The sequence below is a fragment of the Lissotriton vulgaris genome, chromosome 7, assembly GCF_964263255.1.
Source record: "Lissotriton vulgaris chromosome 7, aLisVul1.2, whole genome shotgun sequence".
In the NCBI taxonomy this organism is placed as follows: domain Eukaryota; kingdom Metazoa; phylum Chordata; class Amphibia; order Caudata; family Salamandridae; genus Lissotriton; species Lissotriton vulgaris.
The window spans coordinates 1,536,738,108-1,536,754,549 of record NC_141695.1 but is presented as its reverse complement, the minus strand read 5'-3'; the positions used below and the strand labels follow the sequence as shown (position 1 = coordinate 1,536,754,549).

The window sequence follows — 16,442 nt, the reverse complement described above, 5'->3', positions numbered from 1 at the left end:
ACTCTAGTGAGTGCAACAGTAGGGAAAGTGTTGGATAGCAGATGGGTGAAATTACTATTCCCACTCCAGTGAGTGCAACAGTAGGAAAAGTTTTGTATAGCAGAGGGTTAAAATTTATATTCTCAACAAAGTCCGTTCAAAATAAAAAGGAAACAAAATATCAACTACAATACAAAAATTGTTATTAACACAAAAATAGTAAAATAAAATAAATACCACGACAGGGACACTATCCTGAAACAAGCCCGAGCTAAAGAACCATTCCTGTTTATTAATTCATGCATCTTAATTTTCCCAGACTACACTAAATTGGTGCAGCAGCGGCGGCAGTCGTTCCTGGCCGCTAAGTCCCGCCTCCGTGAACTTAAGCTCCCTTATGCTATGCTCTTGCTCTGTCTGGCTTGGATGCGCGTAGTATACCGGTCCCGCACCCATGGACTGAAGGGGAGAGGGGGCAGACGCTTCAAGTCCAGACACCGCTCACAATCTGCGGGTCCTGCAGCTTGGGAGGGCTCTGTGTCTCGGTACACATCTCAGCAGACTGACACCAGGATGACCATATCGCTTTCAGACATTGAATACCTTATATAGGCCTATGGTGCATGTGTAGGTTCCAGTCTCTCTGTGGGGCTCCACGGTGGGAGGGGGTGCCTCTTCACCAGGGGCTTTGATTTGGGTTTTGTTGGTGGGTGAGGGGTGGGACCTCCTGTTTGGGTCAGCCTGCTCTGCCTGCCGTGACAGGTACTTCATTGTCTTGGAGGTACAGGGTGGGGGGAGGTGTTGTGGAGTTGTTTTTTTGGGCGGGGTTTGTGGGGTTGCTGCACTGTCTACATGTGTTCTGGCTCTTTTATGTCTTCTGGAAGATTCTTGCTGCTGTCCTGGTATTGTGTGGGATCTGCACAGAGAAGGAATGGCCGTTAGTTCACGGGAGGCCCCTTGTCCTATTAGGGTTCTTAGCTGGAATGTTAGGTGGGCACTAGACAAGATCAAACGGGGGCTATTTTGAAGTCAGCCAAGCGTACCCACGCATTTGTGTTATTGTTGCAAAAGAACCAGCTCATGGGGACTAAGGCAGTATGCTTACAGCGCTTTGGATTTATACAGGTCTTTCAATCCGGGTTTGTGAGGGGCTCCAGAGGGGTTGCTATCTTAATACATTGGAGGGTTGCATACACACATTTTAAAACCTGGGGGGATTTGTAGGGAGGTACCTGTTCATACAAGGCACGGTAGGGGGTGAGACCCTTGTATTAGGAAGAGTCTATGCACCTGCCTTTTTCCTGGGGGTTGGCAGTAAAGACTCTTACCCTGTGGACTGATTACACATTGTTTCCCCTCTTTGGAGCATCTGCGGGAGGCCTGTGAGGGTGATGTTGGCCAGTTAGAGGAGGAGGACTGTACAGAAGCTAAGGCTTCCCCTCGTGGGCGGCTATTGCGGTGCGCCTGCGACTTATCCAATTTAATTTAAATACCTTCACCGGGTTTACTTCACCAGGGTTATGCTTTGGAGGTCGGGCTTGGTGGCTTCCCTGGAGTGTCTCCGAGGCAGGCAAGAAGAGGGGACCCTGATACATACCATATGGCATTGCACAGTGCTGGCTCGCTTCTGGAGGGGGGTGCTAGCTTATCTCTCAGAGGTTCTGGGATGAGAGCTTCCACACTCACTGAAACTAGTTCTCCTCCATGTGATGGAAGGGCTTGGCGACAAGAGCTATAAGCAACATCTCCTGCTCCTCAGCTTCATGTTAACAAAGACAGATATACCTAGAGCTTGGAAGGCGGTGGTTGCCCCATAGGCCTCGTCCTGGAAAAATGGCCTAGACTTTAGTATGGGCCTCGAGCTCCCCATCTTTGAGGCTAGAGAGTGCCCTAGGAAGCACTATAAGATCTGGAGGCGCGGGACGATTATCGAGGTTTGGAACTGGAACCGCTGAGGGAGGACCGGGGTTGTGACCCAGAGTAGCCGGTTGACCTCTTGTGTTCCTTGCATTTACCCATGTGTGGCTCACGATTCATCAATTGATAATGGTATTGTGGCTGTTGAGCTTTTGTGTCGACTGATAACAGCCTGGGTCAGTTATATGTTGTTTCGGACTATGGAGATGGTGCACTGGGGGGTGGGAAGGGAGGTGAGTGGTTGGTTGATTAAAGGAATTGATTTTATTTGTATTGCCTTTCATATTTTCCTATTTTTTATTATGTAAAATGGTCAAAGTCATTGTTATTTGTGTCTTTCATGCGGCAGGTGTCTCTGGGATTCAGAGGTCTGAATCATATGTGCTATTTTGACAAATAAAATCAGTTTAAAAAAAAATAATTAAAACATATGAAAATTCTTTTACTCACAAACATTACCCTATAAAACCAAAGTCCACACACAAAATAAAAGTAAACAATTACCATAAAAATGTACCAGTTACTGAATGAATAATAATGAGCAAATAATTATTAATTAATAAAACTTAAAATACTTTCCACCCTCTAACCCAACAACCATAACACACATACAAATAATTACACAATTTCCATAAATAATTTTACATTATTATATCATTATCAATTAACAACTTAATATTTTATTAAAAATAATTTAGTTCCCACCCTTTACCATTATAAACCCCACAACTAACATCTCAAATTAATTACACAATTTCAATAATTAATTTTTAATTATTTATTTACGATTAAATAACAATTAGCTATTTTTAAATACATTATTTCACACCCTATTCCCCTATAAACCCACAACCCGCTCCTACAAAATATAAACAATTAACATAATTTCCAATTAATTAACAATAATTCTTAACCACTTAATAATTAATTATTCATAAATGAATTCCCACAATTAACATTATAAAATCCAAATAAATAAATACTGATAAATAAAAAAATCTTAATTTGTTTTTATAATTAAATTAATTCCCTCTCTACTCCCCTATAAACCCACAATCTGGCTCCTAAAAAAATAACATCATAATATAATCATCAATTAAATAATTATAAAAAATATATAAATAATTAATACAAATTAACTACCACAAATACCACTATAAAATCTAAATTAAATGAATACTAATAAATAAAAAATATTAATTAATTTATTCTAATTAAATTGCTTCGAAACCCTATTCCCCTATAAACCCATAACCTGCTACAGAACTAAAAAATACAACATTTAATTAACATAAAATTATTCACTAATAAAAATATAACACATATATTAAAAAACAATAGCAATACTTATGAAAAATATTAGATAACATACTTTTAAAATACATTCTAAAATACATAACACTAATATAAAAATGGATATTTTAAACAACACTATTTTTGCAAATTACATTACTGAATTCGATATTTTAAGAAACAATAGTCTTACCTTAAACTCGATATTCTGGACCACGATATTCTTGCTCTTGATGTTCTTGTATCAAGATATTTGCAACTTAATATTTTTGTATATCGATATTAAAAACTCGATATTCGGCCTGTGCACTGGTTATCATACCTGCCACTTACTCCAGCAGGAAAAAAGTGGGAAACACCAAACCTCTAAACATTTCTCCTTCATGCTTAATGCAGCTTGTTTTTCCTCCTTCATTTGAAACAGATAAATGGCATTACCATTAACCTCTTTAGTTGCAAAGGGAGGATACTATAATGTACATACATTTCTTCTGTTCTGGACTGATCGACCTTTTCAATCTGACCTGCTGATGAAAATGTCTCATCCTCCATATATGTGATTTCTTGCAGGCTATCTACATTTCTATAGTAACCATTATTTTGTACCAGATATAAAGTTGCTTTCTTAACTTTAGTAACATCTACTAAATCTTGCCATATCTTTGGGGCTGATTACGATGGCGGGCAGACTTGTAGCAGGGATTGGGACCGCCTGCCTGGGAGGCGGTGGTCCCGCACCCCTAATTATGATGCGACCGACGGTCGCATCCAGAAATTTTCCATTGCGGCGGGTGCTGCTTGCTGCAGCACCCGCTACACTGCTAATTGCCCTTGTTGTGCATTTCCCTGTACAATGTGGTTGGCACCACACGGTGCCTGCCAACTTATGCATGGAAATGTCATTGAAAAACCATAGCTACCCCCATTGCACAACTAGCTCCCCCCTAAAACAAGCGGGCCCCGCAATGGGCCCCCACAAATAATCCCCACCAGCCTTTCCATGGCGGTTACACCACCATGGAAAGGCTGGCTCTAGTCCACATTGTAATTTGGCAGACGGTGCCTGCTAGGCACCGCCTCCATTTTACACATTGTAGACTGTCCGCCAAGCAATAGGGCCGATTGCCTCTGGTGGAAGAGTAGCAAGCTATCTTTTTGCCCGACACAGTCGCAGGCTGATTTCCCCGCCATCCTGATTTGGCCTGGGGAAATCGCCGTCTGATGGCAGAGGGCCTACCACCGCATGGCTGGCAGTGGCGGGCCTTCTGCCATCATAATCGGACCCTTTGGGGCACATTAGGATGTCGGGCGGACAATCCTCGTGGAAAACGGGACCGCCCGCGACCTGAATACCTCCTTAACACCCTGCCCCTCCAATGCACTCTTAGCTGACTGTGTTTAGCAACCTAGTGGAATCAGTAGGTCACTAATACAAAGCACATTCTAGAAGGTACAATGAGATGCAGCAGGTGAGGTTGACTCCATAAATTCCAAAACATATTTATGTATGTATTACATTGCTTTTTAAAAAATAACAACCAATAACAGGACTTCTTGCTAATGCATCTACTGTACTATCTAATTTTATTCACTTTCATTCTGACAGCATCCAATGAAATGTATATATTTTAAAAAAATATAAAATCTCCATTTTAACTGCTTTTCATTTGGAAAACTACCTCTTTCACCTCTAGCCTTCTCCTAAGTGCTGTTGCTCCTTCACTTGAAAATGCTTAGAGTGTGGATTGTTGGGCACAGCTATGTCTAGTGACTAAAAGAGCATGCAAAAAGGAAGGTATTGACAAGGACTTGGGTTTGAAAAATGTTGAGATTACTTGGTTTGGCCAGAGAGGGTTAAAGTTTCATCATTTGCTGGCTTTGGTTAAAACCATTGTGGATTGCCAAGCTCCTCATCTCATAATTATGCACTGTGGTGGCAATGACCTGATCCATTCACATTAACTGGGGTAGGGCTGGAAATCCTAATGAAAGACACCTTTGCAAGACTGATGGCACTTTCTCCTGACACTGTCTTGGTTTACTCTAAAATATACTGTACCGTAGATAGACAGTCTAAGGGAAAAAGTTTCAAGACCTGCGTGGATAAATTCCTCACCACAATTATATCTCAAACAGACAATTTGCAGGTCTACTGAGCCTAAGACAGCTTGATTGGATCTCCTAAAATCCACTTGATGCGAAGCGTAAAGAATCTTTAGGGTGATGGTTGCAGTGCAAAAAATGATGTGAAAAGTGATTTAAAATGGACTGCCAAGAGATAAAAATAGTTTATTGTTTATATGTTAACTCTTGGTGTCAAGGTTAAAAACCAGTGCAAGTGCAGTCTAAGAAATGTTGACTGCACTGGTCCCAACAACAGGTCTACATCTTTCAGCCATGGTGATCAATATCTGATTGTGGCCTTCCTCAGGACCTAGATAGTAATTGCTACTGCAACAAATATGTGATAAACTTAACAGTGATGTGGTTAGAAAAGATACAACCTACAAAAACATGTAGTCTCATTTGTGAAGATCTCACAGGACTGTAGATGTATGGGTGAACACCTCACCTCACCTGGCAACAGCTTAGGACATGAGGCACCGCTCTCTTCGTTGGCACCCCGGACCTCACACAGGCTGCCACCGGTGGTAGCTTGTGTGAGGTCTGGGGTACCAACGGAACGCCCACCGCAACACCCACTGCTCTTAAAGCCAAGTTAAGTTAATGCTGCCTTGAGAAGAAGGCGCTGACCCTACCACCACAGGAACATCAGAAAAAGTGACATTCTGTGGTGCTAGGGGCTTAAGAATATGCCCCTTAGTGTACAGCATGATGCATTTAAATAATTATTCTTACCTGAACTGTTGGGTAGATATCCACTGTCTACTGTAGAAAATAAAAATACGAAGTGCTAATTGTTTTATATGGTAATGGCCAGGAATTGGAAAGAAGTCATGCTCGTAGTTTGGGTTAGATAGATAAACAATAATCTGCATTAGGAAAACAATAATTCGTCCAGTAGGGATTGGGGTGAGGAGAATGGGTACCAGTAATGCTGATAACACAAGATGGCTCACCTGCAGACATCGTTCAATTTTATGCCATTAGTAAATGTATTATTGTCCTTTTTGACAGCTAACCTGTTACATTTCCATGGTTTACAGCCTACTTTCTCCTATCCTGGATGGATTGGTGAACAATCTTCTACGTAATGTTTTGCCAGGCGTGGTGAGTCAGAAAACATTTGCTCTTGAAAGAATGTTATTGGAAAAGAAGTTTTTTTCACAATTCATCAATCTTTACCTTTGTTTTGAATTTTAAGAAAGCTGATTGTCAATATACATATTCTAGGCTGCTTACAACCTATTCCTTATATCCTGAAATATATTATACAGATTTATATTTCAGTTCTATTTCAGCATTATAAAACATAATAATAACTTGATAAGCAAGCAATTTCATAAGTTCAATATTGGTGTACAGTATTATGTATTATTTCCCCTAAAATACAACACCAATCCCAAATTCAAATAAAGAATGAGTAAATGGAGATGTTCCTGTAAACACTTTAGTTATATCAACTCGAACAACACTTCCTTTAATGCTAAGAAATGTATCCTTCATTACTCCACTGCCAGCTCTCAAAGTAAAAAGCCAAGTATATCTCTTGAAAATAATGGAGAGCGGTACATTGAAGAATCTCTTGAGGGAATATTTCTGTTTCTTTTTTAAAAAGTCCCAATACTCTCCTAAAATTTTAAAAAGTTTTCTACGTTCCAAATAAACAATTTTCAATATCCAATGGCATGTAAGTTTAAGATCGAATTAGAAATACTGGGTGCAAATCTTTAAAACAGTCTGTCTCCTGCAACCACAGGTTTCCCTCCTCCTATGTCTGCAGATTTCTAACTTCTGGGTATTCACAAAGCTTTGGAAATATGTTGGAAACAAAGCTTTTGGAAACATGTGCATGTAAAAGAGGAAGGCTCCTCCCCCCCGGTTCGGCTGAGAAAATATTTGATAAAACAGAGGCACTTTATTATCTAATGCTATATTTTTAATAATGATTGTCAAAGAGCATATTTCCTTTCAATATGTAACAGTTCTTAATAACCCTAAAGGTAAATAATTTAAATCAGGATTCATATTATATTATATCATTATTATATTCTGTTTCCAACAACATCACAGAAAATGTTTATCACAAAAGTGCAGCCATCACCATGAGCTACCGCAGGAATGAGTGCTCAAATCATAAAACATTAAAAGGAATTTAAAAGATATGGAACAAAAGCTGAACAGATTTAATCATGTTACAAAAACTCAGAGTGAAACCAATGTATCTTCACCCAGCTATTCTGATTTTTTGCTTCTGGCTGAAGGAGATCCAGGTTTGGTAAAGTTCAAATTTGCTACCTGGACAGACGTATATGTTCTGTTTCTACAAAATAAGCTAGTAGAGCACCATACTTTGACGTATGGTTAATGGTAAGGAGTTTCTGAGCTGTCCACTTAGAATGAAAAGTCAATTAAATTTCATGGGGATGAACGTAGGCTTTGACTATGAAACTATTAGGGGAAATGACTGTTTTGGTGTTGCTGAAGAAGATCTGTGAGATGAAATGCCCAAGCACTGTCCGTCCATCCTATTTAACTCAGTGTACGACTACATACGGAAGGCGCCCTCCAGCCACCCTGGATGTAGTTACTTCCAAAGCAGAACCCCATGAAGTCCCCATGCCTGATTATGTTGTTAATGCTGCCTCCCCTCCAGAAAATGATTAAATGACATAGCTCTGGAAGAAGTAGTGTCCAATTTCGAGTTGATATGCCAGATTTAACATCTGACAGTGTGTGCTGGATGCTGCTCCCCTTCTATATGAAATGAGCTAAATATGCAGCAGCAAAAGACGCCATCAATATCAGTAAGGGCTTTTTCACTGAAGTGGTGGCCTACACCATTTAGGAGCTAATTTGGAGGAACATGTAAGACAAAAATGTTAATATGACCATGACGTGAAATGGTTTCATTGTGGCCAACCCGTGGGTATTTGGAATGCAAATCCAAAGTAGAAGCACATTCTCACTATGCACATTTCATGTTCCCTGTGGATTTCCCTTGAACTTCTTATTTTGTAAAAGACTGTCATCATTTGCATTGTGGTCTTTCATAGTCTTGTGTATCAAATTCTTGGCACCAATATCTAAATTGCTGAAATATCATATTGGGTCCTCAGTCCACCATCACGTATGATGGCATCAACAATTCCGGTCATGGGCACATTAGTGGAAGTATACTCCCACTATATTACAGGTGTTAATATGCTTGACAAAAATATTGCATTCACTTACAGGGGTCTCCAACCTTTTCTGTACTGAGAGCTACTTACGTTCAATGAAACCCATTTAGAGCTACTAATATTATAATTTTATATAATTTAACTTTGTAATATGTGTAATAATTCAACCAAGCAGAAGCTTTCCAATTTATCAAGCTGGGCTGCACACAGGTGAGCCACTCAGAGGTAGATGGAGAGCTACAGTAGTTCATGAGCTACTGGTTGAAGACCCTTGCACTACATTAATCGACCTACTATATCGCAAAGTGAGTCTAGGGAAGTAGTGATGAAGAAATAACAGTAATCATATCCTTACCTTGATTATCTAATAGTAAGCGATGTTATAAAGATGATATCATTGCCTGCCCATATTTTCAAGCTTGATATAGTGTCATACAAGCATGGTGCAGGCAGAAAGAGTCCACCAGTTGGATGACTGCCCTGCACCGTCCTTAGTATTAGGCTTTGGAATGTAGATCTGCGGGAGTAAGTAGACACAGAATATACTATTTTTTTAGAGAAGTCACTATACTACTGTCTCTAAATAATGGCTTTCGTTTGTTTCTCTGAGAAGAGTCACATGGGGAAGCATTTTTATACTATGGAACTAATCATGGGGCTGTTTACCCCCACCCACCCCTCTAAGGAATCTTTAAAGGGTATAATTGAAGCCCTCCAGTTGACTATTTATGCCCATACCAAAGAGCTGTGAAAGTTATTTACTCTATGAATGTGCTGCAGTACCTAAAAGTCCCTCAGGTGGTCGTCCGGTATTTATCATAAATTAATGAGCAATGGAACTTCGAAGTAATTAGTGATTCTTTCTTTTATGAAATCCATGCACTTTCAATACACCCTGATAAAAGAACTGCGGGGCATATTACCAAGGGTGGCGATAGGCAATTATTGCTGGTTTAGTGGCCGTTTGCGGCCGCTAAGCGTCGATAATTCTATCACTCTATTAGCAAGCTGTTGCTAACTGATTTTAGCGACAGCTTTTAGGCGATAGCGAGCGGTTTGGGGCCCGCTTTGCATGTCATTGATATTTATCGCTAATGACATGCAAAGTGGGCGTACCCAACCTGTTAGCGACTGAAAGCAGCCGCTAACGTCGCTATCGCCTATTAGCAAGGCAGGCGTAGCGATGGAAATATTCCCGCTATCGCCAAAAACCAACGCCTGCTCAGACCAGTTCTTAGCCATGTTATCCAAAGGGAGGTGGATAACATGGCTAAGAGCATTTCGTCACTAATGCGTGAATATCGCTGTATTCTCAGCAATATTCACGCATTTCGCGGCTGTCACTGGATATTTTAGCACAATGGAAAAAAACGTTGCTATTAGCATGTCTTCTCCGCTAACATATCCAGCGATAGGTAGCGATATAAAGATCGTCGCCAAGCCTATTTAGCGATAATTATCGCGACTTGTTGGTAATATGCCTCTCCGTTCAATACCTCCGCGATGTGTGGGAAAAAAGTGCTGATATTTCTACCAATACTACGAGCCTGCCAGAAGCCAAACATTTCCGTACGACCATCTCCCATGAGAGTGCACTCTGAGCGCCATCCTGAGAGTAAATACCCATGTTTGATGCACGCTGGTAACAACCACTTTGAGTATCTCCACCAAATCCAGCATATTCTTCCCTGACAACCAGAGCTGCTCTCCAGCATATCGGCACAAAGATTCACTTGGCTCTATTCCATGTAAGCATATACATAGATAAACTGCAGTTTCATTCTTGGATAGACCACTCAAGTATGAAAAACCTCATGGTGGGCAACACAATTCAAATAAAGATAAAAGTGTGGGGTGTTTAACCCCTTGCATGCTTGTGACGGAACCGTTCCGTCACAAGCCTCGGGTGAGCTGTGCTTGTGACGGAACGGTTCTGTCACGGCCTGCTGGCCGCGCATGCGTGGCGCAAATTCCGCGCCTGCACTGACGATTTAATGGGCGGGCGGGTTCGTGACGGAACCGTTCCGTCACAAGCACAGCTCACCCGCGAGCCGGGAGCGGTTCCGTCACAAGCACGGAACCGCCGCGCAGCCGCCCCACCCCCTTAGCGCTGTGGCGGAATAGCCGCCGCAGCGAAGGGGTTAAGCAGTAGTAAGCGAATTGTGGTCTGCTTACTAAGGCACGTATGTCCTAAGACACCTTACTAGCATCTACACTTAGGTTCTGATACCAAGTGGTCCTGATGGTATTCAAGTATTTACAGCATTCGGTAAATGCAGCTACATTGGAGCAATGTAGTTACTGGGACAGCAAATGCTTGCCATTCTGAGTTTTTCTTGGAATTTACCATATGTTTTTCACATGGTAAAGTTCAGGAGGTTTGACCTCCCGAAAGTCAACTGGGAAACATTGCAGAGTTGCAGGTTTAACCACAGGACTTGGAATTCCGATCCCTAAATACACATGGGTTTGTGCAGGGAGAAAAATGGAACAGTCATCTTGGTATCGGGTCTAATAGGTAGATTGCTCACTCTCTTCACAGCCACAGGGACAATCTGCTGCTGCTGTGTGATTAAGGCATACTCACAATTACTACTCCTCACAAAAATGGTTGTAAAGCAGCCAGTTACATTTATGTACAACACGGGAGTAAACTTACAATCTCAACATAAACTGACATTTTTGGAGTTCTCTAAAAGTTATAATCAGTGCCTTCACTCTTATAGAAGTCCCTTTATAATTTCATCCTTGAGGGTAACATTATATTTTGCATATTTTAAAGGTCACCTCCATTGCAAGTGTACTCACACATTGAGACAGGTCCACATGAATAGCAACTGTTACCACGCATGCAACAACTATGCATGGCTTAACAACGCAGTCCATGCCACAACGGTGTTGTTACCTTGGGTTCCATTAAACCGAAAGTCATTACAATCACTTGCATTGGGGAAGCAGTGAGCTTTGTAATAGTTTAAATTACTATTCCAACTCCAGTTGTTGTCTCAGTAGGGAAAGTGTTGGACTTAAAATCCAACACCAGTCCAACACCGCATTCCCTAAAGCAAGTCGTTGTAATGACTTGCATTGTAATGGAACTAGGGCTTATGTCACAGTCGTGGTACTGACTGTGTTGTAAAGGCACTGTGATATAATGCCTGCGCTGTAATAAATGTTTCCCAGTTCATGCTCTTCAAGAGAGACCATCCTTCAGAGAGTCAATGAGATTACCATCTTGACATCCCTGTCTAATCCTTCCTAAATATCTTTGTTGACTTCGATGGCATAAACCTGCGGGAATTTCTTGTTATTCTTTGGAGAATCAGCAACCACAGAGATTCTGTATGCAAAATCGACATTCTGGCGCAGAGCAGCATGGGAGCTCATGACCTGGTCCAATCCCTTCCTGAGTCTTGTCCTGCCTCAGATTGAGGAGGGGCCCCAAAATGCAAAAAGAATCTGATGAAAATAAAACTAATAGTCACTGTTCTTCCTTGTGTTATTTTTGTTGCAGCTTTGCCCTGTTCTTACCGTCGTGTTGGACCTGGTGAATGGATTGCTGCTCACTGTGAATTGTGAGTCTTTGGTATATCAATCTTTATGTCCACAAATTCTGTTGTCATCGTAAAGTTATGACTTCTGATGTGCTTTCAATTGTCAAGCTCGTCTACCAGTAGTAACGTGGCTTGATATGTATGTTTCTAGGAGCCTCATTGAGTAAACAAAAAATGTTTGGAAGTTAGTCACACGCAGTTCACCAGCACTGTTTTGAGGTTGCTTGTATGTTTGTAGCCATATATTGCAGATGATTTAGTTGTTTCAGTACACTCTATGCATTCATAGATCATCACAGATTTCAAGAGAGGTAGGCATATCAAACTTTTATGGCTGAAACTGTACAGTTATTAACTGCGAATCCAGTCATTAGTGACAATTATTGGCTTGCTCTTGATTTAAAACAAGGTTAAATGGAATTAGGCAGCAGGGGAGGACCAAATAATACGGTATGGTTGACTAAATTATGTGGATCGAAAAGGTAAATTATGTAGCGCAATGTTGCACATTTTGTGAAACTATTAGTTCATTATTTTGTCATTTCTACACTTATTAACACTGTTTGGGCATAGGTTTCACCTCATTGGTACCACTTTAACAGAAATATAGCACTAAGTAACAGAAAAGTGATCAGTCAACACATGGGGAGAGGTTGTGCGTTACAGTCAGAGCTACCAACTTTCGCTAAAGCAGCGATAAGGGGCTTGATAATATGCCCGTGTTAAATCCAATAGAAGCCCAGGTTCTCACCTGAACCTGGGCTTCTATGGGAATTCACAAGGGCATATTATCAAGCCCCTTATCTCCGCTTTAGCAGCAGTTTCTTGCCGCTAAAGCGGCGATAATGTTATCGCCGTTCTTGATAATATGGCCCTTAATCTCCCCGTGCCTCCCAAAAAATGTATGTGATTCTGGGCAAATCACTAAATCTTCCTGTGCCTACCCCAACAAAATGAATGTGTCCTTGTGCAACGAAATTGATATTCATGTAAAGCGCTCCAATACCTTAGGGTTGAGTTTGCACTATATAAATCTGCAAATAAAAAAAACGCAAAATGTGTTGCTTCATTTTAAGTAACTCTTGACCTGTTAGAGATAGAAACAATTTGGTTGCTAAAACATGCAGATTAGGCTGCCGATGGATAATATGGTAAATGCGATGAATCCATAACTAAGTGGAAACATTTGCAGCCATAAAATCGGATAATCCCAGTGGCCCTGTCTAGGACCCGGACTCCCAAGCAAGGGCTTGCAATTTAACGAGGGGAGGTGATGTCACCTTCACGCTGTATATACAAAAACACAAAGGAAAAACGACTATTGTTCATTGACTGAGGCAATAATCAATCACATAATTACTGCATGAATGTGTAGAGAACCTACTCTGTCTCCACGCCCATCTTCCTAATGAAAGTTGTTCCCCTCTCTCTGCTCTCCAACGTAAGACGCAGAGCGTGATTGATTTCGTGTCCTTGATTTGTATCCACTGATTCAGGGAGGGAGCATGGTGAGAAAGTGAAAGAGGACAGGAGGAACACGCGACAGCTTAAAGGGGGGAACGTTGTAAGTGGAAATGGAGTTGTGATGGTGGAGCATGAGTAGAGAAAGGGGAGGATTATGCATAGGAGGGCTCACGATGAGCACAAAAGAGAATGCTGATCGTGGGATGGAGAGAGTTAGTCATTTTGGAATTAGGCCAATAAAGATGCTTCTTGACTGTGTTCTGATCAGTGTGTTGTTTGCAGCAATCCCAGTATATTTTCATTTACTGATGATTGAGGAGTGCTCAGGCAATACTTTCTGTACTGTGGACCCTGTATGTGTACATACAGGTCGCATAGATCAAAATGAAAGGGTATGTTGTTGTAAAATAATGGGGCATATTATCAAGGGGGTTTATCTCTGCTTTTGTGGCTTTAAAAGACAAGAAAGTGGAGATAAAATTATCTCCCTATTACCTAGCTGTCGCTCACACCAGTTAGCGACAGCTAGTAGGAGAAAGCGACCAACTTGGGCCCCGCTTTGCATGACAGTGATATTTATCACTAATGACATGCAAACTGGGTGTGCCAAGATGTTAGCGACTGGAAACAGTCGCTAACATCACTATCTCCTATAACCACCTTTTGGAGATATTCGCGCTAAGCGCGAATATCTCCAAAAGCTAACACCTGCCCCAGAGCAGTTCTTAGCCATGTTATCCAATGGTAGGTGGATAACATGGCTAAGAGCATTAGCATGGTAATGCATGAATATCGCTGACTTTTCAGCGATATTCATGCAATTCAGCCAATTTTTATCGCTTAGGAGATAAACCTTGATAATAGCAAGGTTCCTAAGCGATAATTATCGCTAGTTGTTGGTAATATGCCCCAATATTCTTCGGAAAGCCATTGCATCCCTCCACAAATCTGCAATGCAAGTTCACTGGAAAGTCACAGGACCTAAAGTGTACTAGAGTATGTGTTACAATTGATATTCACGGCCAAGCGTTCTAACCTCGCATGTGTAAATGTGTGCCTGCAACAGAAACCAAGTTAAGTATGGTTAACATATTAAACCTTTACTTTAGTTTGGTTTTACTATATCGGCACCTGCTGACCTCCTGCTGAAGATTACCTGTCACTTAAACACTTTTAGTATGTGTTTCGGGGGCACTTTCAGGCCCTTTTAGGAGTTGACTGATAATTACTGAAATATGTGTTAGTTCGTGTTACAGCACATATCAGGATTATGCACTTTTATCGCACCTTGGATCATATTTTCAAGGCTATACCGCCACAAGAGTGTCAATTTTAGCGACGTTCTGGTGGTGATATGCCCTTCTCCATATTTACGAAGCAGCGTTAAGCCACTTTTAGTGGCTTAATTCAGCCTTGTAAATATGGCCCCTTTACAAGCATCACATAGCGTGAAAGGAGCGTTAAATAGGTGTTGCTGTGGACGTTCAACCGCAAAAGCCATTGGGGCTTATTTGTGAGCCCCTGCGTCACTTTTGCGCCACCCGTGCGTCACTTTTTATGACGCATCAGTGGAGTAAAAAATGCACCATTTTACTCAATATTTACAAAGTGATGCATCTAGGTAGATGCGTCACTTCGTAAACCCCTGCACTACATTATACCTGCTTCAGGTATAATCTATGCAGGGTGGGCGTAACCTCGCAAGAAAGGGTCGTAGGACGCCAATGCTTCAAAACCCTATGCCTGACTCATGGCAGGCATAAAGGTGACGCAGGCCCTTTCACTTGAGGCTTTCCCCATGTGAAAGGAACATTGCTGGGGTTGCGTCAGGCTTCTGACACAACTCCAGCAATGCGCCACTTTTTGAGCTGGCAGATACGTCCGTTTTACTGACATTTCTGTCCTTCCTTGCGACAAGATGCGTCATATTATAAATATGACGCATCATTGGTGTCGCAAGGAGGGCGCACTGAGAAGTGGCGCATCGCTGCTTTCATGCAGCGTTGCTCCACTTCTCATAAATGAGGCCCATTGCTTTTAGACGCTGCCCCAGATTCTAAAGGATGTGTAAATCTGAGGCAGCAACAAAAACTAACACCATGCAGCAGGCATTAGAATGGTGAAACGAGGAGAAATACTTTTTTCCCCTCGTTTTAGCTTTTTCTATGGCTGCTGCATTTTACAGCAAACATAGAAAGAGCCAAACACCATTAATGATTGTTTATGTGCAGGAATGTGCCCCTTCAGTCACATAAACAATCAATAAATAATGAAGATTTGCTACTTGTTGAACCCAGCCCCTTTTGCAGGTTCACCCCGAAACTTTTTGCTTTTGCCTAGCCTGTTTCTGTAACCTGCTGTTGGTGATTTTAGGTCTCTGAGCACTTTTTCACTGGGGTCCAGTGTAAAGTGCATGCGCTCTGTGTGTGTGTGGTGAGAGAGACCTGCCCTCTATTAATAATGCATGGGGAATATGTGTGACCATGGTAGTTCCTGATGCGTGGGGAGTGCAGGGTCGAGTTTGGTATGTGCGAACTCGTGAGATTGAATGCTGCGCAATGATGTATGCGGCATGATTGTGTCTAGTGTGGAAGTGCCACTTCTAGAAGTTGGCATGTTAGTGTAATTTGTGTCTGGCATGTGATTGGCTGTAGCTGGCTGGTGAGCCTGGCTCCAGGAGTCAGGATGGGTCTCCCCCGGTGGTGAATGGAGAGATTAGCATGCTGATGTGAGGGAGGGATACACCTGGGACCTGAATAGGGCTGGTCCTTCCCTCCACAATGCTGGCACCACCCCTGTGGTGCGTCTGATGTCCGTAGCCTGGCCAGTGAAAGGGAGTTCCCCATAACCAGTTGTAGCTGGTTCTCACATTGCCTACACCCTGCTAGACAAAGGATTTTGCTGTATAAATGAGGGGCTGTGACCCCATGTC

At 41.7% G+C, this 16,442-nt stretch overlaps 1 protein-coding gene across 1 annotated transcript in view; it reads left to right on the top strand.

The window, feature by feature from the left end:
* Positions 1-16,442, top strand: part of LOC147705950 (BPI fold-containing family B member 4-like) — an 81,977-nt gene that overhangs the window by 21,913 nt on the left and 43,622 nt on the right. Inside the window, exons 6-7 of the mRNA XM_086929006.1 lie at positions 6,357-6,420; positions 12,007-12,067. Of these exons, the coding sequence (XP_086785132.1) occupies positions 6,357-6,420; positions 12,007-12,067 (125 nt within the window). The remainder of the gene's footprint in view (positions 1-6,356; positions 6,421-12,006; positions 12,068-16,442) is intronic.